Source organism: Myxine glutinosa, chromosome 3, assembly GCF_964187855.1.
Source record: "Myxine glutinosa chromosome 3, kmMyxGlut1.1, whole genome shotgun sequence".
Classification (NCBI taxonomy): domain Eukaryota; kingdom Metazoa; phylum Chordata; class Myxini; order Myxiniformes; family Myxinidae; genus Myxine; species Myxine glutinosa.
This window is the reverse complement of record NC_136263.1, coordinates 108,453,119-108,478,118: the sequence shown is the minus strand read 5'-3', so window position 1 is coordinate 108,478,118 and position 25,000 is coordinate 108,453,119. Positions and strand designations below refer to the sequence as shown.

At 49.0% G+C, this 25,000-nt stretch overlaps 1 protein-coding gene across 23 annotated transcripts in view; it reads left to right on the top strand.

The window, feature by feature from the left end:
* LOC137423285 (MYND-type zinc finger-containing chromatin reader ZMYND8) overlaps positions 1 to 25,000 on the top strand; it is a 273,708-nt gene that overhangs the window by 79,554 nt on the left and 169,154 nt on the right. For 17 of the 23 annotated variants that reach the window (XM_078774428.1, XM_078774425.1, XM_078774421.1 and 14 more), the window contains one exon: positions 1,242 to 1,312. In XM_078774428.1, coding sequence (XP_078630554.1) covers positions 1,242 to 1,312 — 71 coding nt within the window. Of the gene's footprint in view, positions 1 to 482; positions 767 to 1,241; positions 1,313 to 12,745; positions 12,959 to 25,000 lie in introns of those variants that run through there. The other 6 variants (XM_078774431.1, XM_078774430.1, XM_078774419.1 and 3 more) reach the window with 3 other exon arrangements.

Genomic DNA, 25,000 nt, shown 5'->3' with positions numbered 1-25,000 from the left:
TCACTGACCGGATTCTAACTAGTTACGTGATCACTGACCGGATTCTAACCAGTAACCTGATCACTGACCGGATTCTAACCAGTGACCTGATCACTGACCGGATTCTAACTAGTGACCTGATCACTGCCCGGATTCTAACTAGTTACCTGATCACTGACCGGATTCTAACTAGTGACCTGATCACTGCCCGGATTCTAACTAGTGACCTGATCACTAACCGGATTCTAACCAGTGACCTGATCACTGACCGGATTCTAACTAGTGACCTGATCACTGACCGGATTCTAACCAGTGACCTGATCACTGACCGGATTCTAACTAGTTACGTGATCACTGACCGGATTCTAACCAGTGACCTGATGACTGCCAGGATTCTAACCAGTGACCTGATCACTGACCGGATTCTAACCAGTGACCTGATCACTGCCCGGATTCTAACTAGTTACCTGATCACTGACCGGATTCTAACTAGTGACCTGATCACTGACCGGATGCGTGCCCTATACGCATTGCGACAACGCAACGCCCAACAACACGCTCCAGGTTGCGTTGAGCTGCCCGTCTCCTTCACTGCCGTAGCCATTCTCGACTTGTCATGTCCTCCTCGCTGGGCTAGAGAGATGCGACGAGGTGAGGGGGACCGGAGAGCGAAGCCGAAGCGAGCTGCGTTATGAGGCGCCATCTTGGTGCAGTTGTTGTCGAACGTCCTCGCAGTGAGAACGAAGCATACGTTCGGTGCAGAAGGGGCAGAGGCGATGAAAATGAGGCAATTCCCAGCGCGTTATTCATGTATTCCTGTAAATCGGGATCCCTAAGACACGTGAAGCCATTTTTATACAGCATTGGTTGATGTGTCGATTGTGCGAAGGTCTGAGGTTCGAATCCCAACGTCACGAAGTTGCGAGGAGAGCGCGCCATTTTGTGGTGTTGGATGTGGTTTGTGTGGATGATGCTGATTACAAATGAGTGGTTTGATCTTTTTATGATTTAAAACCTCTTTCACTATCTCTTGTCTGTCTTCCTGTGCCTGTTATGCTCACAATGCCCTGATTGTTCTTTCCCCCCCACTTTTTCCACCTCCTGTCTCTTGTCCAACTCGACATGTATGTTTGTCTGGTTCTCTCTCTCTCTCTCTCTCTCTCTCTCTTCATACTTGCACTAAAATATTCCCATTTTCGTGCCTTTTCCACATCACCTCCTGTCCTTGTTCCTCACTCCATCCTCTCTTGTACCTTTCGCAGTCTGACAAAGGAAGCTCGGGGCACAGCTGAAGGGGAGCCGGACAAGATGGATGCCGGCAGCCGCCTCCGAGGTAAGCAGAGAGGCGAGCAGACATTAACACGGGCGAGACGGCGAACGGCTCACTCACTCACTGACACAATGCCCGCTTGTTACCATGGCAATGCCCATAAAAGGTGGTCACGAGCCACCCTTGTATTCATACAATTATAATAAAAATCCCTTTGATCGCATACACGGGGAGGATACAATAACTAGTGCGGCGATGCCTTGGTCGCTTGCTGTGCTAACAAAATGGCTCCTCCACATTCTCACCACCATCTACCATCCTCCCTCTTCTTCTCATCCTCCCACTTTCTATCATCCTCCCTCTCACCCTCAACATTCCTCTTCATCTCATCCTCACCTCCCTCTTCCTCTCACCCTCACCTACCTCTTCCTCTCACCCTCACTTCCCTCTTCTCTCATCCTCACCTCCCTCTTCTCTCATCCTCACCTCCCTCTTCCTCTCATCCTCACCTCCCTCTTCCTCTCACCCTCACCTCCATCTTCCTCTCACCCTCACCTCCCTCTTCCTCTCACCCTCACCTACCTCTTCCTCTCACCCTCACCTCCCTCTTCTCTCATCCTCACCTCCCTCTTCTCTCATCCTCACCTCCCTCTTCCTCTCATCCTCACCTCCCTCTTCCTCTCACCCTCACCTCCATCTTCCTCTCACCCTCACCTCCCTCTTCCTCTCACCCTCAACATTCCTCTTCATCTCATCCTCACCTCCCTCTTCCTCTCACCCTCACCTACGTCTTCCTCTCACCCTCACCTCCCTCTTCTCTCACCCTCACCTCCCTCTTCTCTCATCCTCACCTCCCTCTTCCTCTCTTCCTCACCTCCCTCTTCCTCTCACCCTCACCTCCATCTTCCTCTCACCCTCACCTCCCTCTTCCTCTCACCCTCACCTCCCTCTTCCTCTCACCCTCACCTACCTCTTCCTCTCACCCTCACCTCCCTCTTCTCTCATCCTCACCTCCCTCTTCTCTCATCCTCACCTCCCTCTTCCTCTCATCCTCACCTCCCTCTTCCTCTCACCCTCACCTCCATCTTCCTCTCACCCTCACCTCCCTCTTCCTCTCACCCTCAACATTCCTCTTCATCTCATCCTCACCTCCCTCTTCCTCTCACCCTCACCTACGTCTTCCTCTCACCCTCACCTCCCTCTTCTCTCATCCTCACCTCCCTCTTCTCTCATCCTCACCTCCCTCTTCCTCTCTTCCTCACCTCCCTCTTCCTCTCACCCTCACCTCCATCTTCCTCTCACCCTCACCTCCCTCTTCCTCTCATCCTCACTGTCACTTTCAACATCCCGCTTCCTGTCATCCTCCCTCTCACCCTTACCTCTCTCTTCCTCTCACCCTCACCCTACCTCTCACATCACCATCCCTCTTTCTATCATCCTTCCTCTCACCATCACCCTCCCTCTCACCGTCACCCTCCCTCTCACCGTCATCCTCCATCTCACCTCACCATCCCTCTTCCTCTCACCGTCACCCTCCCTCTCACCGTCACCCTCCCTCTCACCGTCCCTCTTCCTCTCACCGTCACCCTCCCTCTCACTGTCATCCTCCATCTCACCTCACCATCCCCCTTCCTCTCACCCTCACCATCCCTCTTCCTCTCACCCTCACCATCCCTCTTCCTCTCACCCTCCCTCTGACCCTCACCATTCCTCCTCTTGTCATCCTCCCTCTCACGCTCACCATCCCTCTCCCTCTCATCCACACCCTTCTCTTTCATCCTCACCCTTCTCTCTCATCCTCACTGTCTTTCTCTCTCATCCTCACCCTCTCTCTCATTATCACGTTATTTCTTTCTCATCACTGCCCTGATTGTTCTCAAAAATCCTCACCTCACCTTCTTTCTCTAAAATATTAAAATAAAATAAAATTCTATGTATATATATATTCCTCACCTTCTTTCTCTCTCATCCTGACTTTTCTCTGTCTCATCCTCACCTTTCTCTGTCTCATCCTCACCTTTCTCTGTCTCATCCTCACCTTTCTCTGTCTCATCCTCACCTTTCTTTGTCTCATCCTCACCTTCTCTCTCTGTCTCATCCTCACCTTCTCTCTCTGTCTCATCCTCACCTTCTCTCTCTGTCTCATCCTCACCTTCTCTCTCTGTCTCATCCTCACCTTCTCTCTCTGTCTCATCCTCACCTTTCCTCTTTGTCGCATCCCCACCTTTTCTCTCTCTCCATCCTCACTTTTGTCCTCTCTCTCACCCTCACCTTTCCTCTTTGTCTAATCCCCACCTTTTCTCTCTCTCCATCCTCACTTTTGTCCTCTCTCTCATTGTCACCTTTTCTCCTGCCCCCTCAACCTCCCTATTTTCTCTTTGTTATTCTCACATTTTCTGTCATCATTCTCACCTTTTCTCTATCATCCTCACCTTTTTGCGCTTCCTCACTCTCTTATCCTTACCCTGTTTATGTGTTTCTCTGTTTCTTGCCTGGTCACCCTCTCTGTCTATCGAACATTCTCTCTTTTCTCTCTCGCTCTCTTCCCTTTTTTCCGTTCTTTTCTCGCTTGGCAACTTGTAGCAAAGAATACCTTCTCCCTGTTATTTCCAGGTTGTCTGCATGGCATTGTTTGACTGTTTGATATTCTGACATCACTATTTAAGCTGGATACAGGATTAATGCATTCATACTCCAGACATTGTAAGTATGTGTAACAGGAATTAGTTTGAAATCCTGGCAGTGTGTCACTGAGTTATGAAGCCCCAAGCAAGCTTACACAAACAAACCTTCTGGCTGTTTCGCTTTGTTATTGTGGACGACAGTCATTTTTAGAAATTATCTGAATGTCGTAAATATTCAGTTTCACACGTGTACATGAATGAATGAATGATCGTTTTAAGGCAATTTTCCCCGCTAGAGCAGGGGTTAGCCTTGCGGGCCCCATGACAATCATGGTTCCCTGTTTGAGGCAATGTTTTTATGGCCGGATGCCCTTCCTGACGCCAACCCTTGGTCACGCTCTTACGATGCCGGATGCCCTTCCTGACGCCAACCCTTGGTCACGCTCTTACGATGCCGGATGCCCTTCCTGACGCCAACCCTTGGTCGCCTCCTACGATGCGCAGGGATAAGGTGTACCTATTCTAAACCGGGGTACACACCGTGATCATTCATCCCAGCAAGCTGGTACTCAATTTGCCGACCTCGGAAGGATGACAGGCTGAGTCAACCCCCCCTGGTGTTAATTCAGCGATCGACCGGGATTCGAACCCAGGATCCTAGGATCCCAAGCCGGCCGACCTCGGAAGGATGACAGGCTGAGTCAACCCCCCTGGTGTTAATTCAGCGATCGACCGGGATTCGAACCCAGGATCCTAGGATCCCAAGCCGGCACCCTAACCACTAAGCCAACACCAGGCTTGTACATGCATAAAGCATTTTTATACATTCCAAATTTATATACTCAAACATACCTTTTTATTACCTCGGCCACCTTGGCTCGGCCCTGTCTGTTTGTTTACCTGTCTGTGAACAGGATATCTCAAAAATTATGGATGGATTTGGACTAAATTTGGTGGCGCGGTTGGGTGTATGACAAGGATGAAATTATTCGATTTTGTTGAAGATCCGGATGCAAGAATTTCTTAAGTAATTCTTCACCATTATTAGATAGGGGCAAAAACGATATAAACCACGATATCTAAAAAAAGTTGTGGACGGATTTGGACGAAAGCTGGCGGGCAGGTTGGGTCTGTGACAAGGACTGTGATTAAATTTTGATGAATATCCAAATTTGGATCCAGATATGAGAAGTTTTCAAGTGATTCTTCACCATTGAGACATGGGCCAAAATGATATATACAGTATAGCACAATATTTTAAAACATTGTGTACGAGTTCAAGGGAACGAAGGGAACAAAGGGAAGAGTTTTGGTTGATCCAAGGATGTCTGAAGAGTTCAGTGTGAACATCAGTTTGAGGCAGGGAAGCTCTTTCAGCCCAATCATGTTTATCATGGTGATGGAGCTGGTAAGCAGGAAGGTAAACATGAGGGGTATTCTGGGGAGGATGTTGTATGCGGACGATCTGGCTGTTGTGGTGGAGAGTAGTCAGGAGATGCAGGAAGTGGAAGGAGGCATTTGGGAAGCATGGGCTGAAGATGAGTATGGAGAAGACTGAGGCGATGTGGGTTTGGCAGCAGAGAAAATAAATGAATATCAGGTTAGAGGGGAAGGAGATCAGACAAGGAAATAGGTTTCGGTGTCTCAGTAGAACAGTGACCAGGGATGGTAAGTCAGATGCATAGGTGTGGAGTAGGATTGAGGTGGGTGCGAATGCATGGAGGAGGGTGGAGGGAGTAATGGCCGACAGAAAGATTTCAAGGAGATGGAAAGGGAAGGTTCTACTGTCGCCTGTAATGCCGGCCTACCATTACGGTTAGGAAACGGTTGCATGAACAGAGAGACAACAACAGAGGCTGCAGGTTTGCGAGAACAACCAGGCCAGGAGGATTGCGGGAGTGAAGAGTGTGATTAGAAGGAGGATTGATGAACTGAGTGAGGATATTGGTGTGCAGATGAGCTTGACGGGGAGATTGGTGAAATGCGGCTGAGATGGACTGGATATTTGATGCAGATGGGGGATGAGAAAATGGCAAATAGTGTATAGGTCGAGGGAGCAAGGTAGGAGGAAAAGAGGTCGACTGTGGTTGAGATGGGAGGATTGTGTGAAGAGGGATATCAGTAAGGTGGGGGTGGTTGGAGAGTGGAAAGAGTTGGTTGAGGATGGAGGCTGTGGAGGAGGATTGTGGTCAAGGCAGGGCGGAAGTTTGGTGCCATTGGACCTCACCATTTATGAAGGAAAGAGGAGGTAGGAGGAGAAGAGGAAGTGGACAAGTTATGACAAAACCTGGTGGATGAGTTGGTTAGGTGATAAGAACAAGGCGATTCGATTTTGGTTTTGGTACAGATCCAGATCTGGCCTATCAGTGGGATACAAAACGTAAACTGTTCAGCCTGGCGGAGGTATGCGCTTTACCGAGTGCCATGTTCTATTTAAAAAAAAAATATATATATATATTCATATTTATACACTATCTATATATATAAAACACAGTTTGTGTGTGTGTAATGTTACCGATAGACAACTAAACGGAGAGGCTCACGTGCTTGATATTTGGCATAGACATGGCTATTGAGCCTGGGAAGAACATGGCCGACCTAAAAAAAATTATTTCATAATATTTTTTTACCATATTTTTACCTCAGCGCATTTCAGCGAGGAATATTATGCACGGAATCTGACTGGTGGCAGAGCAGCGTGCTGATTCGCTCACAGCGATCACGTGATGTTCCTTGCCGCCATTAACTCAGTTACACGTTCGCACGTATTTCAGAGCGAAAAGCGATTGCGTTTTTCCACATTTCAGCGAGGAACATTGCCATTCACACCACATGGGTTTTTTTTCTTTCATCTTTACGAGATCCATATTTTTTATTCATATTTACCTCAGCGCATTTCAGCGAGGAATATTACACACGGAATCTGATCAGGTGGCAGAGCAGCGCGCTGATTCGCTCAGAGCGATCACGTGATGCTCCTTGCCGCCATAAACTCACAGTTACGCATTCGCACGTAATTCACACGTTCAAAACAAACGAGATCCGCGAAGCGAGTTGGTTGAGTCGTGCTAACCAAGATGGCGACACGGCGGCTTCACTTTTCACAGAGTATGAGCGTTCTATATATTTTCAATTCAGTGCACCCGACTCGCTCACGTACTTGATTTGTGGCATAGACATGGCCATTGGGCCTTCACGGTGTAATTTGTGCGAGGCTTTTGTCCGAGTGAGCTTGAGTCGAGAGGGCGAATGTACGGGTTGGGAATGTACGGGTCTCCCTTCCCCCGCCCGGCAACGCCGGTACTGGAGGGCGTCACAGGATCGGTGAGTCTCCAAAATCCGCTTCGTGCTGTTGCAAAGATGCAGGACGATGTCGCGATTGTTGTGCTGCTCTCCGACCATGAGAACTGCAACGTCATTGTTGACTGGCCCTCCCCTTTCCTCCCCCCTCCCCCTCCCTTCCCCCTTCCCCCTCCCCCCTCCCCTCCCCCCTCCACTTCCCCTCCCCTCCCCCTTCCCCTCCCCCCTCCCACCCCTCCCCCTCCCATCCCTCCCCCTCTCTCCCCCTCCCCTCCCCCCTCTTCTCCCCTCCCCCCCCTCTTCTACCCTCCCCCCCTCTCCTCCCCTCCCCCCCGTTCCCCTCCCCTCTCCTCCCCCCCGTTCCCCTCCCCTCTCCTCCCCCGCCCGGCAATGCCGGGTACTTCTGCTAGTTTTATATACACAGAAGTGTATGTATGTTTGTATGTATGTTTTATATAACCATCTGATGGGCAATGCCCTGGAAATGTGGGGACAGGAATACTGTATTGTAAAGGGTGGAACTTGTAATACCATCTCCCACCTAGAGGCGGCACTACATGATACACAGTTAAATAGAGAATTTGTGTTGTTCCTCCCTCCCTGCCCGCCCACCCCCCACCCACCCTCACCCCGTCAAGACAACCAGCAAATATAGAAACATTCCTATACACTAATTGGGGTCATGCTAATCCTATGTAGCATGTCTGGATGTAATCAGCCCAGAACTAGAGGAGTAGTGCGATAAACAAATACACACTGGGTCCATGAATTATCGTAAGGATTCAGCTTGTATAGCGTATGCATGCACTATAGCTTGCCTACACTTTGTGAAGAACATTGTGGGATCTTTAATGTCCAACTACTAACGCCGGAAGATGGGACACCCATTTAACGTCCATCCGAGCTACGGCACACACATTGATGAACCATCAGGTTGACAATTTACAGCTGGGCTGAGATTCAAACACAGGCTAGACAGATTAGAGGCAGGTGTGCGTACCTCTAGGCTAACCTGCCAATATATATGAGGGTGAGTCCAAAAGTATCCGCAATGATTTATTAAAAACTGTGTTGTGTTTACTACATTGCTTATTGTACTTGCAGGTACAAGCACGAACTGTGCGCTGTTGTGAAGCATTTTCAACCTTGAGCGGTCAGTAGTTGTGTCATCGTAAGCGAGTTAACGTGACAGCTCCGCTGTCCGGTTGCACCAAAGGAGAGCAGAGTACAGTGATACCATGTTTGTGGGCTGAAAGTGTACCAGGGGCAGACATCCATCGCAGACTTGCAGCACAATATGGGAACAGTGCTTTACCGCAGCAGAGTGTGTATGATTGGATTTCCATGTTCAAAAACGGTCACACAAGTGTCACTGGTGATGAAAAATCTAGACGCTCATCCACGTCCACAACAGAAGAAACCATTGAACCAGTCCGCACCGTGATTCTGTATCTGATCTACTGTGGAAACCCTCCGGCCATTGAACTTTGAGGTGTTGGAGCATCCTCCATACAGTCCTGACCTGGCCCCTCTGGACCTTCACCTGTTTGTTCCACTCAAAGTCGCTTTAAGAGGCCGCCACTTTGCAAGTGATCAACAAGTGAAATAAGTGGTGCATATGTGGCTCGTCACTCAGTGAAAAACTTTTTTTTCTGAGGGCACACACAAGATTGTGAACCGATAGACTAAGTGTGTTGAAAAGGAGGGGGACTGTGTGGAAAGTTTATGCTCTTGTACATGAGCTGTAGTTATCTTAACTTGACGCCGTTCAAGAATCAGATCAAAAGAGGCGCTTCCTGAAATGCAGTGACCAATTCCAGCCGTTGCATTGCAGCACACCTCAGCCAATCGGGTCGGTTGCCAATATGCAATAGCAGAGGTCATTGGCGCCACCACGTAGTCGTAGGCGACAATAAAAAACCGGCACAGAGTGGTTGTGGAAGAGTTTGCACACCAGGGAGTTGATGTGCAGATCTGGTGCAGTCCAAGAAAAGAGCAGCTCAGATCCTGAGTATGCGTGCAGTCCGGGGGTGAACACCAGAGGCGCTACATAGTGAAACACGAGAGTGCTTCTGTTGCACACTCGCTAACACTACTTCTGTTGCACTCTCGCCAAGTGCCCCTCCAACACTACTAGCAGAACGCAAAGCGCCAAGCTAGGCAAGCGCTGCAACGTTACCAAAGGACAGGGCGCTCTTCAAACTCGCTGGACGGAATGGGCGCTCCTGACGGAAACCAAAGGTATGAAAGGAAGTGCTTGTCAAACTCGCCAGGCGGAACGGATGCTCCTCATGTTCTGGTGATGAAGAAGGCATGACTGGAGGTGCTGCTCAAACTGACAGGTGGAACGGGCGTTGACAAATCCAGTCGAACTGATTTGTTGCACATCTTTCACACATGCACCGTATAACCTTACATATTTCAGCGCTAACACCCCAGGACTCACCTGTAGTGGAGCATCAACAACAACAGGACACCCCAACAGTTTTTTCACTGATAAGCACGGCACAAAAGCACATCTCCCACCTGATTCTCTCACTCACTTGCATCGACACCTCGTTGAGATCCACAGGGGCCAAGCCGACTCACCATGGTGTTTCTGTCCCCTTTTCTATCTAATTTCCCCAGATGAATGTGCCGCCTCTCTGTATTCTGTAAGTCCGGTTAGATAAGGGGTTCTCTGAGTGCTCGCAGTAAGAATGTTCTCATGAGACACTGCGTTTCTGTAAACACTTCAATCTTTGTAAATACATGCCTCTTTAGTACAAGATCTGTTTCCAAACCTGCTTGATTGCCTCTTTCCTTCATTAGTTAGACAGAGTGTTTAAATATAGTCGGAAAGTTTAATCCCATCAATTCACTCCATTGGAATAGCTAACGCCTCACCTATGGTTTCGCTAGGCCGTACCACAATACGTAGATGAGGTGGGGCATTGGCAGCGCGGTTCCCCATCTTGGCGGGACTAAAGCAACAGTAAGGTAAAGCGAGTCATGGAGTGTCCGTCATTTTTGCCAGATTTAGCCTTTCCAGATGGTGTCCATGGTTGCTTAGCAACCCATCAAGTCGTTGAGTTATCCGTGACTTGGGGCTTCAGGGTCAAATGTCGGGAAGCGGGTCCGAGAGTGGCCACTTGTGACCCAGTGAAAGGCTTGTAAATAAATAAATAAATAACTATATATATATATATATATATATATATATATATATATATATATATATATATATATATATATATATATATATATATATATATATATATATATATATATATACACAGTGCATTCTGAAAGTATTCAGACCCTTTCACTTTTTCACATTTTGTTATGTTGCAACTGTATGCTGAAATCGTTTAGATTCATTTTTTCCCTCATCAATCTACACTCAATACCCCATAATGACAAAGAGAAAACAGGATTTTAGAAAGTTTTGCAAATTTATTAAAAAGAAAAAACGGAAATATCACATTTACATAAGTATTCAGACCCTTTGCAATGACACTTGAAATTTAGCTCAGGTGCCTCCCATTTCTCTTGATCATCTTTGGCATGTTTCTACACCTTGATTGGAGTCCACCTGTGGTAAATTAAATTGATTGGACATGATTTGGAAAGGCACACACCTGTCTATATAAGGTCTCACAGCTGACAATGCATATCATAGCAAAAACCAAGCCATGAGGTCGAAGGAACTGCCTGCAGAGCTCAGAGACAGGATTGTGTCGAGGCACAGATTGGGGAAGCCTACAAAAAAATCTATGTTGCATTGAAGGTTCCCAAGAGCGCTGTGGCCTCCATAATTCTTAAATGGAAGAAGTTTGGAACAACCAGGACTCTTCCTAGAGCTGGCCGCCTGGCCAAACTGAGCAATCGGGGGAGAAGGGCCTTGGTAAGAGAGGTGACCAAGAACCCGATGGTCACTGGCTGAGCTCCAGAGATCCTGTGTGGAGATGGGAGAAACTTCCAGAAGGACAACCATCACTGCAACACTCCACCGATCTTGGCTTTATGGCAGAGTGGCCAGACGGAAGCCTCTCCTCAGTGAAAGACACATGAAAGCCCGCTTGGAGTTTGCAAAAAAGCACCTAAAGGACTCTCAGACTGTGAGAAACAAGATTCTGTGGGCTTTCATGCGTCTTTCACTGAGGAGAGGCTTCCGTCTTGCCACTCTGCCAGAAAGCCCAGATCGGTGGAGTGTTGCAGTGATGGTTATCCTTCTGGAAGTTTCTCCCATCTCCACGCAGGATCTCTGGAGCTTAGCCAGAGTGACCATTGGGTTCTTGGTCACCTCTCTTACCAAGGCCCTTCTCCCCCGATTGCTCAGTGTGGCCGGGCGGCCAGCTCTAGGAAGTGTCCTGGTTGTTCCAAACTTCTTCCATTTAAGAATTATGGAGGTCACTGTGCTCTTGGGAACCTTCCATGCAGCAGAATTTTTTTTCTAGGCTTCCCCAAATCTGTTCCTCGACACAATCCTGTCTCTGAGCTCTCCAGGCAGTTCCTTCGACCTCATGGCTTGGTTTTTACTCTGATATGCATTGTCAGCTGTGAGACCTTATATCGACAGGTGTGTGCCTTTCCAAATCATGTCCAATCAATTGAATTTACCACAGGTGGACTCCAATCAAGATGTAGAAACATGTCAAAGATGATCAAGAGAAATGGGAGGCACCTGAGCTAAATTTCAAGTGTCATAGCAATGGGTCTGAATACTTATGTAAATGTGATATTTCAGTTTTTTCTTTTTAATAAATTTGCAAAACTTTCTAAAATCCTGTTTTCTCTTTGGCATTATGGGGTATTGAGTGTAGATTGATGAGGGAAAAAAAGAATTTAAACGATTTCAGCATAAGGCTGCAACATAACAAAATGTGAAAAAGTGAAGGGGTCTGAATACTTTCTGAATGCACTATATATATCTATATATATTGTTGTGGTTTTGAGTTTTGTACAGTCAGTATAATAAAGGTTTAAATTTCCCCCTCATAGTTAGTCACACAAGCAACATGTAGCCTCGCGATAGTGTAGTTATCTCTTAGTATTTGTGAGCTTAGTCCTTTTCATATGTTAGTTCTGCGTTGAGTAGAGTCAGGAGAATAGGTCCTACTTCTACTGACTATCCCTCCTCCCTAGCCTCATGCCCCTTTGCGCTGACTTTGGTTCATTTTGGGCGAATTAACATGAGGCAGGCCTAGGAGGTCGGGGCGGAGCCAAATGAGGGGCGGCAGAGGAGCTGACGGTAAGCACGAGCTGCCAACCAGGGCTCAGAGGGTGTGGTGGCAGCACTGCGTCACAGGGCGTGGTTGGAAGGTTCGAGAGGGTTCAAGAAGGTTCGGGGCGTATCTATATAACCCATCGCGCAAAGCCCCCAGGAGGACTGAGCGTCAGAGGACTAGCGCGGGAAGACTGGCTGATGGACTGAAGGATTGATGAGAGGACTCGTTGACGAGCAGGAATTGAGAGATACGCGGGTGAAGAAAGACGCCCATGAACCGGAATACACGCTATTATAAAGTGACACTCAGTTGAGCTGGAGGCCGAGCTGCATACAGTGCATTACGTCACACGAGTGATAACGGCTGTGTAACCGCCAGCTGCGCTGAGAGACGCGCATTTTCCATTCTACGTCATCGGCTGCCTTTGTTCGGGAGACACGCTACGAGGTTCCTTCCACCGCCTGCTTGCCATCTTCGCGGGATGTGCTGGGACCGTGGAGAGCCGGACGGGGCCGTCCCTGGACGACCACGTCGACGCGTTTGGCTGGAACATCAACCCATCTGCAATTCCCTGTGTGAGTGTGAGGGGCCCGAGTCTGGGCACTAAGATAAGACTGACTAAGTGCTGCTCTGTGTCTCTGCATTCACTGATCACTGTATATACGTGTGGGAATCATAATTAAACCTGTGTTCTTCCTTTTCCATTCGATCGTTCCTGTGGTTTCCTCATTGGCTAAGCGTGGTACGAATAGAACCGCTCGAATCGGGTTCCACTACCTAAAACTGCACGGACCACGTGGTACTCAATCCGCTCGGTGTACCCAGATCACACGTGGCTCGTGCGAGGCTTGCTTCCTCGCTTCCGTGGCGGCGCAGGGATTTAGGTACGAGCGAGACTTGGTCCCGAAACCCTACTTTGCATTTTGCCCGGAAGAGGCGTTTCAAGTCTCTCGGTTCCGTCAAGCCCAGAAAGAACAAGGGGATTAATCCCCCCTTGGTAAGGGTGAGAAGGGCGGCGGAGAACCGTAACAATATATATATATATATATATATATATATATATATATATATATATATATATATATATATATATATATATATATGTATATATAAATATATATATATATTGTTGTGGTTTTAGAACCCACACTTGTTGTAAATAAATAACTCTTGTAAATATGACAGTAAAGGTTAAAGGTTGCACCCCTAGTTAGTCCACAGCAACACGTAGGCCACCTTAGAAATTCCAGTTATTTCATTATTATGTGTTTTAGTTAAGGCCGTGTTTCCAATAGTTGAACCTGCGTTGCATCAATCAAATAAGGAGTAGGCCCTTTCGTCCATTTTGCGACCTCTCTCTCCAAGCAATGCCATTACGCGCCTTCGTTAGCAGCGTTCGCTGCCATTGAGCTGAAGCTCGTTCAAATGAGGCCATTAACCATGCGGTCAGGCTCGAGGAAGAAGGGGGCGGGATGCCAAGAACAAGGTGTGGCCCGTCAACCAGCCGTCAAAGGCGTGGCCGGTAAGCCCTCGCCAACCAACCAGGGCTGAGGTGAGATCGCTGGCGGGCGTGGTTTTGGAGCGCGCGGAGTGATCTTGGCTCGCGTTATATAAGCGCGAGCGCAAAGCCCTATTACGGATTTGCACGGACATCTTCTTTTGGTGAACTTGATGAGAGAGCGCTGAGTACATTGCGAAGGCCTACACGGAGCGCACATTGGCAAAGGAGGACTCACTCGCTGGCGCTGAATGGAGAACTTGAGAGAGAGAGAGCGTTTGACTCGACCATACGTTTATTACGTACAAAGGACACGAGCCTCCCCCCCCGCCATATGTAAGGTCCGGTCGCGTTCCAACTACGCGCGGAGCTGCCTGCCGGGTTTTCGCCCGCGGGACCGGAGCCTGGACCCCATCGCCTGGACCATCTACCTGGACCTTCCACCCTACCAGCTACAATCCCCGTGTGAGTGTGTATGTTTGTCTGGGGTAATAAGTTAAGACTGTGATAAGACTGCCCTGTGTCCTGCCGCTTCTTCTTCTTCCTGTACATCCTTTTGTTTCCTCTTTCCTTCTGTATATTTTTAATAAATTACCTTGTTCTTTCTTGGTTTTCCCTAATCCAATCGCATCCGTCCTTTCTCTCAATTGAGTACCTGTGGCACGATCGCAACCGCTCAGAATCGGGTTTAGTCTTTGTTAATAGCTCGGATCGCGGATTGCTAACCGCTCGGCATTATCCATCATATCCGTGGTTCGAGCGGGAGTTATTCCCTCGTTTCCTGCGGGCGTTAGTACTTAGGTAGCAGCGAACCCCGAGATCTAGCAAACCCTACCTAACGCCGCGCCGGGAAGGACGTTATAGCTTCCAGGACTCGGGACGGCCAGCTAAAAAGACAAGGGGATTAACCCCCCCCCCCCCTTGATAAGGGGAGAGCCGACCCCCGAGATCTGTAACAATATATATATATATATACAGACTTGGCATTTAATATGGGATTTTTTTTTTCTTGACTTGGGTTTACTTTCTGAACTCAGTATATCAATATGGTGAGTTTCTTTTACCCTTCGGTGACGTCTTTGTTGAAAGAACCATGTCACTGATTGTCTTTCGCAGCAAGAAGTCAATAACAGCATTATATCACAGGTGGCGTGACAAAATGTAAGGACAGGTACATTTGACGATTGGCTTCACTTATTTCATTTGATAAGGACAAACTTCACTTCACTTCACCCTTATATACGATTGGTACATAAGGGTTGTTGCGTTCTGTATTAGTGGAAAACTACTGCTGCACGTCCACAAAAGTTATTGCCGCTTCCTCTGGAGATGGTCCATCGTCTTGACAATGCTGTTTGTCATGGAGTGGTGGCTTTACGAAATTCTGGCATGAAACAGCGTGCTATTGCTCGGCAGTATGGCATCACTCAAGGTCAGGTGTCAAAGATCCTGAAACGAAATGCTCAGTGGGGTGTCCCTACTCCAATACCGAGGCCAGGACGTCCACGCAGAATCACAAGGAGAGTTGATCGCCAGCTGCACCGGTTAGTCTGCAATGGCCGTACCAAGTCAGCTAATCGGCTTAGGGCTGAGTGGCAGCAACTGACAAATGTGCCTGTATCCAGAAGGCTAGTCAATCAACGACTGGTTCAAGCAGGCTATCGTGCCAGGCATCCCCTGAGAAAGCCACACCTGACCAGACAACACAGCCAGCGCCGATTGCAGTGGGCCAGAGAGCACCGTCAATGGCAGCCAGGACACTGGAATCACGTGACCTTCAGTGACGAGTCTAGATTTCTGGTCTATTGTCAAGATGGCCGCATCCGAGTGCGCAGACAAGTGCATGAAGCCCACAACGAAGATTGTATAGTGCCAAGAGTCCAAGCTGGAGGTGGTGGGGTGACCGTTTGGGCTGCTTTTCATGCAGGGGGCAAAACTGACCTGGTTGTTCTGAATGGAAACCTGAACCAGTTCAAGTACAGGGTCATTCTGGAAGAAACATTGCTTTCATTTGCTCATGCAGCCTTTCGAGGAAACTTTGTCTTCCAAGATGACAATGCACGGCCTCGTCGTGCTCGCATGAACCAACACTTTCTTGCTGACCGTGGTGTAGAGCATATGGAGTGGCCTGCCATGTCCCCGGATATGAATCCGATAGAGAACTTGTGGGCAGAATTTACCTCGTCAAATCGACAACTTGGACCAGCAGCCTACCTCTGTGCGTGAATTGCAGCAGACTATTGTCACTGCATGGCAAGCGATTCCTGTGCAAACCTTGGCAAATCTCATGAACAGCATGCCTCGACGTGTACATGCTCTCCTGAATGCTCGTGGGGGTTACACGAAGTACTGAACTGTAATTTTACTGTCCGTAATCCCAGTCATAATTTAGCTTTTGTTTTTGTTGAATTTTTTTTTGGCTAATGTGCAAAATAAAGAGATACTACTGGAAAACGTACAGAAGTTTAACACAGTACTGTCCGTGAATTGAGTTCGATATCAGTTTACATCACTTTCAAGGATCAATTTATTTGGTTCGAAATGTCAAATGTGGTTTTTGTTTCTTTTAAAGGTCACATTAACAAAATCTAGAATAATTTCAACATAATTCCAATGAACTTTTGGTTCTAAGTCATCTTGAAAAGTAAGTTCACCCCTACAAAAAAAATATTCCATATTAAATGCCAAGTCTGTATATATATATATATATATATATATATATATATATATATATATATATATATATATATATATATATATATATATATTGTTGCGGATATGAGGACTGTACTGTACTGTATTTTTACTGTACTGTATTTTTTTTATTGTGTGTATTATTATTATTGTTTGATTCTGGCCCCTCCTGCCTCCAGTGTTGTGCAAAGGTTAAAAGGGCGTCCCGGTAGTTAATTCCATAAAGCACACATTGAAGGACACGATAAAACCCTTGTTCAGTAGCTTATATCTTTATTATGTGTTTTAGGGTAAGGCCTTGTCTTCCATTAACATGACACTCCATTGCACCAAGTGAAAAAGATAGATTCCCTTCATTCCCATTCCCAAAAACCTCCATTTCCCCTTTCGTCAATTGCCATTCGCATTGCCAACCAACAATTGCCGCCATTGGCCACGAGGCAGGGTTGGGGAAGAAAGGCGTGCCCGCCCGTCATCATCAAGGGCGGAGCCAGAGGGTTCGCGCAACCAACCAGGGCCGAGGTGAGCACACCGATGGGCGTGTCCTGAAGGCCGGCGGCTTAATCGCCGGCGGCATTATAAAAGCGCGCGCGCAAGAGTGACCAGGGCTGAGCTGAGCTGCGTGGTGAGGTGCAAAGAAAAGAGCTGGGTCGTCAGAGGAGAGCTGAGTAAAAGGGTCCAAGAGAGAGCTGGGTTGTGAGGTCCAAGAGAGAGAAGGGATATCATCCAGCAGCGATTCTTGTCCAAAGAGAAAAGATCATCCAGCAGCGATTCTTGTTCAAAGGAGATCACCCAGGGAAGCACAAAGCCTGCTATTCGTCACCTTGCTCGCCAGCAGCAGCGTCCACAGCAGCAACAACACCACAGCCGCTTGGGGCCTGGACGGCGATTTTGAGCAGGGCCGCGAAGGAACGGCGGCTGCCCAACGCGCCGATCGTGCTGCAGGACCCGTTGGACCTCCCTCTCCCTCAAAACATCCACCTGCCATTCCTATCATCATTCCCCGTGTGAGTCGTCTTCGTTTGTTCTGTCCTGGGCATTAATTAAGTCTGTTTAGATAAGCTAGCGATTTTCACTGTGTCTCTGAAAAGCTTCTGTATATTATTTTATTATCTTTCCTCCTCCTTGGTTTCTTTGAGCCTGTACATAGTAAATAAATTTAGTAGTATTTTCAACCTTTGTTTCATCTTCTTATTCCTTTTCTTCACATCCGTCGTCTTTGTCTTTTCCATATTGGATATCTGTGGCGCGATACGGCCAACGTGCGGGTGAATCGGGTGAATCGGGGAAACTGTTAGGTCGCGGTGCCTCCGCTCGGCAAACCAACATCCTTAACCGCGGACCGTAACAATTGGTGTCAGGAGTGGGATGAGACCGGGGTTCGATGTCACGATGTCGAGTGTCACGCGGGAGACCGGGGTTCGATTCCCCGTCGGGGAGCCAATTGTTACGGTCTACGTATGGTTCACCTGTGGGGTACCGGTGTGCTCACCTCGGCCCTGGTTGGTCGCGCGACCCTCTGGCTCCGCCCTTGATGACGACGGGCGGGCACGCCTTTCTTCCCCAACCCTGCCTCGTGGCCAATGGCGGCAATTGTTGGTTGGCAATGCGAATGGCAATTGACGAAAGGGGAAATGGAGGTTTTTGGGAATGGGAATGAAGGGAATCTATCTTTTTCACTTGGTGCAATGGAGTGTCATGTTAATGGAAGACAAGGCCTTACCCTAAAACACATAATAAAGATATAAGCTACTGAACAAGGGTTTTATCGTATCCTTCAATGTGTGCTTTATGGAATTAACTACCGGGACGCCCTTTTAACCTTTGCACAACACTGGAGGCAGGAGGGGCCAGAATCAAACAATAATAATAATACACACAATAAAAAAAATACAGTACAGTAAAAATACAGTACAGTACAGTCCTCATTTCCGCAACACTGCACCCTCCTCCTCTTAGGCACGTCCAGGGCCTATAACTTTAATTTAGTGTGACACGTAGGTGTAGTTCCCTCTACTTTTAACCTGACCCTGAGTGCGACAGCTTTAAAACATAAATAAATATGTCCCGCTGCTCCATTGCACCCTACCTAACAGACTCACGCCCACAGCTAACCGAATTGCGGAATGGTCTTCAAACTACACACTGACGGTGGGGAGCATTATTTACAGTGACGCTACTTTATTTACAAAACGCAACCCAGGACCTGTGATTGTTCTTTCTGGGGGGGAGACAGTCTGCTCTGCATCAATGCACCATGAAAGCACCCAAAACGCACCAACACACCCTCAAGCACCAATCGGTGCACAGTCATCAGTGTTCATCAATAAAAAATAAAAACAACAACCCCTAACCCTGCAGGTGGTCTCTTGTTCTTCGGCTCCCTCTGCTGGCTATTATTATTTCTTCCAGATGTTGTCATTTTCTTTTGCTGGCGGCCTATTTGTTATAAAAAATGCACCCAATGTGTCCATGTCTTTTTATTTATGGCCCACAGGGGCTGACTACGTATGGTTCACCTGTGGGGCATCGGTGCCCTGTGGCCTAGGTATGCCAGCAAGATTTCGGGCCCTCATGGCCGGTTCCAGCAGAGGGGCCATGCCCCAACCCATGGGGTCCATAAGTGGTGCTCGGCCACAGACATGTGGTCCATAATGTGGTGCATCGATGCAGACAGCTGGTTCTGGGAGTTCTGGGCGCACAATGGCGGACTCACGCACGCTCCCCTCAGCGCCCAATGGCGCACAGGTCATGTGGGAGACAAAAGGGGGGAGAGACAGATGAGCGAGGGGTAAGGTCACAAGGGTACACATCAAACAAGGCAATGCAAGGCGAAATGCGTACGGAGAGCGAAGTGAGAAAAGCTCGTCCCTTCCGTACGTCACCCCCCCTGTCACCTACTCTACCCTTGCCCTTACCCCATATTTACAAAATCTACACATTTACAAATTCGTCACTACTGTCACGTCTTCCCCATATTTCCCCTATACCAAATTCGTCTTCACTCCCTCTACTTCAAAATTTGCCATCACCCAATTCATCATCAATCCTCATAAGGAGGAAGAAATGGAACACAAAGCACAATGTCACACCCACGTCATGATGCGTCTCACATTCCAAACATTTGCACATTAAAATAATAAAACAACCTGGCATGGTGTGGAGTACCTGTCACCTCGGGTGAGTGGATGCAGATGGTGCAAGGAGATTTTCATCCTAACTACTTTCTAAATGACATTAACACACTTTACACTACCCGGGGTCTTTCCCTGCCAATCCATTGGCCAACTTACACTATGGGTTCTAAAAACCAATTCCCATTGACCAAACTGTGGTGCTTCTCAATTTGGGGTCTCACTCCCCCGATTCAACTCCCGGTGCCCTTGCACAATTTCAGGACTGGGCCGTGTAGCTCTCCCAGCAGGTCTACCCACCTGCACACCTCCACCACTGCAGTTGCCACCCGAGCTTACCTAGCTCCTCACCCTAACCTATCTACTGGGGAAGGCCCCTCCTGGCTCTGTCACCCCTCGGTGCCCTCTGGCACTGGGCTACCCGGGTCCGTCCTCCGGATCCTCGGGCCCCATGCACAACAACTACCGGCTCCCAGAGCCCACCTGCGGCCTCACCTGGCCGACATCCTCACAGTGGTGGAGTGCCCAAACCAACTACACACACTAACAGGCTACACGCCCAGCCATTTACACAACACTAATGCACCCATCCAAATACCATTCTTTCACCCGCACCACAGATGCCAATATCCAACCACAATTTACCTATACCCACTACCTAACACTTACACTACCCGCCCCGGGTATTCGTGATGGGGGTCCACTCTTCCCCCATTCACACCTTCGCACCATCCACTCCACTCCATAGTTTCCACCATACTCACTCCACGACCATCCATTCGAATACTCCAGATATTCCACACTACCATTTATTCCACACAACCATTCTCCATACACCTGTTCTTCATACCTGTTGTTGCACACCTGGTGCCACCTGCACCCTCCTTCCCTCCTGGACCATTTGGTCAGCACAACGCACAATCACCTTCTCTCACTCATACACTGCTCCACACACCTTTCAGTTGCACACCTGTGCAATCACACCTGTTCCTTCCACACGGCATCATCTAATCTACCTGTTGCCCTGCTAACTTAGTGCTCCCCGTCTTCCCTTTAAACTAAGCACATACCACGTCATTATCATCCACTCTAATCTACCTGCGTCCCCACTACAGGTGTCATTGTCACTACCTTATCTTAACGTCACCTAAGGTCATCTCTCTAGATCCCTACACACGATATATCCTAACCCTCCCGGGCTAGTTTTCACTGCCATCAACCCCATAACTAGTGCTCCTTTGCCCCCGATGTGAGGGATGGTGGATTGGCCATCCCATCACATGGGGCATCTCCCACTACCAATTTTGCACATCAAATTTCAGCCAATAAAAAATTTGCCAATCGCTCTACCAATCCTTTGCCAATCATCACTCTGCCAATCCTTTGCCTCGGTGCGTCATGACATCATTAAACTCGGCTTCGCAAAGCCGAGCAATGAATTCGGGTGGTTTGGTCGCCTGCAGTTGGATCCGTCCGGCATTCACGACTCTGGGGAGGAGGCATGCTCGGGCTGAGGTTCCACGCATCATCGCGGCTCGGTACCTTGCGGTCCCGGGCCCGATGGCTGAGGCTCGCCCGGTCGGAACCCCGTCCCCACGAGTAGGCACCGTTCCGCTTCCTCCCACTCGCCCTTGAACCGGACCGGTCGCCTCGCCCGACAAGGCCCGGACTCGACCGTGCGGGGCGGGGCCAAGCCCGAATCGGCAATGACGCTTCGAAGAGAAGCGACGCAGCATCGATCCGTGCCGGGCCTCGCATCCAACAAAGCACACCGCACCCCGAGTGCTCGCATCGGCTATCCGTCGCTCTAACCGCTAACCCGGTTACCGTCGATGCTTCACCGGCATGCTCACACGCATACGCTACCCCTTTCACCCTAACCGAGCTCGGTGCTCCAACGCCGTCCGTACATTCCACCAACGTACTCCCTGTTACACACCACACCTCGCGCACACTCGCCGTTCGCACACTCCCTTAACACACCTCCGCACCGTCTTGCGCACTCTCCCTCGGTACGTACTCCGTACCACTCACCATGGGCGTGCACTCTTGCATCCACCCACTAACGCGCTCAGATGGGCTCTCCCACACTCGCGCTACCACCAACTCAGGTGTGCTTCCTCGCACACGTCCACCACCACCTTACTCTCCGTGTCACACTCCGTACACCCCGACGTGCATTCTCGCTCGCACTCGGTATCACACTCGCGCTTCGTAACACGCTCACCCCTTGACGCACACTTCATATTGCTCTCACTCGCTGTGTCACACTCCGTACACCCCGACGTGCATTCTCGCTCGCACTCGGTATCACTCTCGCGCTTCGTAACACGCTCACCCCTTGACGCACACTTCGTATTGCTCTCACTCGCTGTGTCACACTCCGTACACCCCGACGTGCATTCTCGCTCGCACTCGGTATTACACTCGCGCTGCGTAACATGCTCGCCCCTTGATGCACACTTTTTTTTCACACGCATGCCATTTCCACTCACACGGGACCCTTCACCAACGCCCGGGTGCCATATTGACCCCAATCGCGCGACAATTCTTTTGTCGCCAAACATCCTTCTACAAAATCTACCGCACAATATACAGCACGACTCACCGGGGGGATTCTTCTTCCTCCCTCCACCAAAACCTGCAAATCTTTATAAGGATTAATGAGCACAACATCACGATTTGAGCACCGACCTTGCACATATTCCATTTCTCCCTGCAATTCCCGGGCTACCTCCGTCGTCTCTTCAATTTTAATTGTACCCACTACTGCTTTGTCTTTGTTCCCCTCGACGACCGTTGGCTTTAATAAAATTCCCTCTACCTCATCGGTCGCCGGCTTTTCCAAACCCCGTGTCGCGATTTCTACCCCTGTCATTGTACCCGCGCTTTCCTCCGCTTCGCTCAACCAGCGCTTCTCGACCCGCGTTACCTCCTCGTGCACCCGTGGGACCTGCTCGCCCACCCGCGGTCTCTGTCCCTCTCCGCTTCCCTTACCCTATATGCGACTCTGTCCCTCGCCATTTCCTCCCTATCGGCCCTCATTCCGTTCATTATTGCCCCCATCCTATCAATTTTTGCATTCATTTGGGCCATGAAGGCTTGCATTTGGACCACCGTTGGTAGTACAAAGGGTGCGGCCGCAGCTGCCCCAACCTCGCGCGCGGCGCAATTTGGTGCTGCTGCAACATCGTGCGCGAGGGCGCCATTTTGCGCGCCCGTAACCTTGTGCGCGAGAGCGCCATTTTGCGCGCCTGACACCTCCTCAACCACATTGCCAATGTTCCCCTCCATTCGATCCTGGGTTACTCCTAACCCCTCTCCTAGTTCACCCACCGGCATCCGATCGCCTTGACCAGCCATGGGGCGATTTCAAAATTCGGGTTTTTCTTTAACAAAACAAATTTCGGCCGCTCCAAATTTTGACCAAATTTTTTTCTAAATGTTTTAAAATTTTGGTTCGGGCCCCGAATCTCACTCCCAGACACCAATTGTTACTCCAATTGTACAATTGTGTCCAAAATTTGGGCTAAATGAATTTAGTCCCAGGTCCGAATCCGACACTCCTAACACCAATTGTTACGGTCCGCGGTTAAGGATGTTGTTTGCCGAGCGGAGGCACCGCGGCCTAACAGTTTCCCCGATTCACCCGATTCACATCCGTCGTTTTAGTCTTTTCCATATTGAATAGCTGTGGCGCGATACGGCCAACGTCGGGTGAATCGGGTGAATCGGGGAAACTGTTAGGCCGCGGTGCCTCCGCTCGGCAAACAACATCCTTAACCGCGGACCGTAACAATATATATATATATATATATATATATATATATATATATATATATATATATATATTGTTACGGACACGACTTATTAAGATGTTATGATGGGCCGAGCGGAATGGCCGCCGTGTTCGCACAGTTTACCCGATTCCACCCGACGTTGACTAAATCGCGCTACGCTAAATCAATGATGGAAAGGACACAACGGCTGGGTTAAATGAAACTACACAAGGGGTACAGTTCTCAAGACCTCCGGAGGAGGATATAATTGGTGATGCAGAAAAGGGGTAGATTACAGGGTAAGAGGTAAAGCACAGAAAAGATGGGCACTTAGACACAGTCTTATCTATCCCCGACAGACCACAGACAAACGGGACAAGACTGACTTACACGGGGATTGATGGCAGGGAAGGACAGGCAGTCGATAGCACAAGGTGCACCTTGGCTCAGGGGCAGAATCAACCGCGGTCCGGTCCAGAGATGCGGGGAGGTATTGCAGCGCTCGGAGGTGGCGTCTTCTCTCTCCAAGCTGAGGGCGCATCTGACGTCACCTCCCTCTTCCTGCGCATGCTCAGCGGGGAGTGACACGCCCTCGGCTCGTTGTCTCCGCCCCAGATGGAATCGGTCCGCCGCTTCTATTGGGTGCGGGGGGTTACCGGGCTCCGCCCTTGACGAGGAGCTGACAGCGAGCCCCTGCGTGGTAACCCCGTCGGAGCACATGTTCAATGGCGGCTAACCAAGCCGGAGTGAGGACGCACACTCCCTGCGCCGCCGCCGCTGTTGTTGTTGTTGTTGTTGTACCATGAGGAAGAGCTGCGGGGAGGTATTGGGAGGTCCTAAACTTTCTAACGGTGCCATACAATCACATTCTGGTGCAACGAAGAGTCAGAATTAATGGAAACGAGTCCTTAACTGACATAGACTAAGAATAACTAGCAAGATGTCCTATAGTTGTCTACGTGAGATGCGGTGGACCTGGATGCGACATTTAATGGGGGAAATAGGGGAAGGTCGGGTCTACAGAGTGTTGTTTACAGAAAATGGGACTAGGGAATGGGGGATTGGGGATAGTTGGGAAGTATTGGGGAAATTGGGGAATATTTACAAGTGGATATGGATGGAGGCCAATCTCATATCCGCAACAATATATATATATCTATATATATATATATATATATATATATATATATATATATATATATATATTCACACACATTTTGTTGCAGTCACGCAAGTCATGCCAGCTGCCTGGTACGAGTCCGGCAAGTTGCCTCAATGCGACTCCAATGGTTCACCGATTCAATGACTCCAGGTCGGATCACATTTCCACTATTGATACGATACCGTGTGGTTGGGGCCACCGAATCGGCCGGGTGCTACACCAATTTGTACCACACAACTCATCTCTAATTAATGGCTGAGTGAAGCCAGAGATGAGTGCTCCGGTCTTGATATGCGGCGTTAATTGCTGCAGCCATTTAACTCTCTGCAGGTTTTCTTAATTTCCAAAGA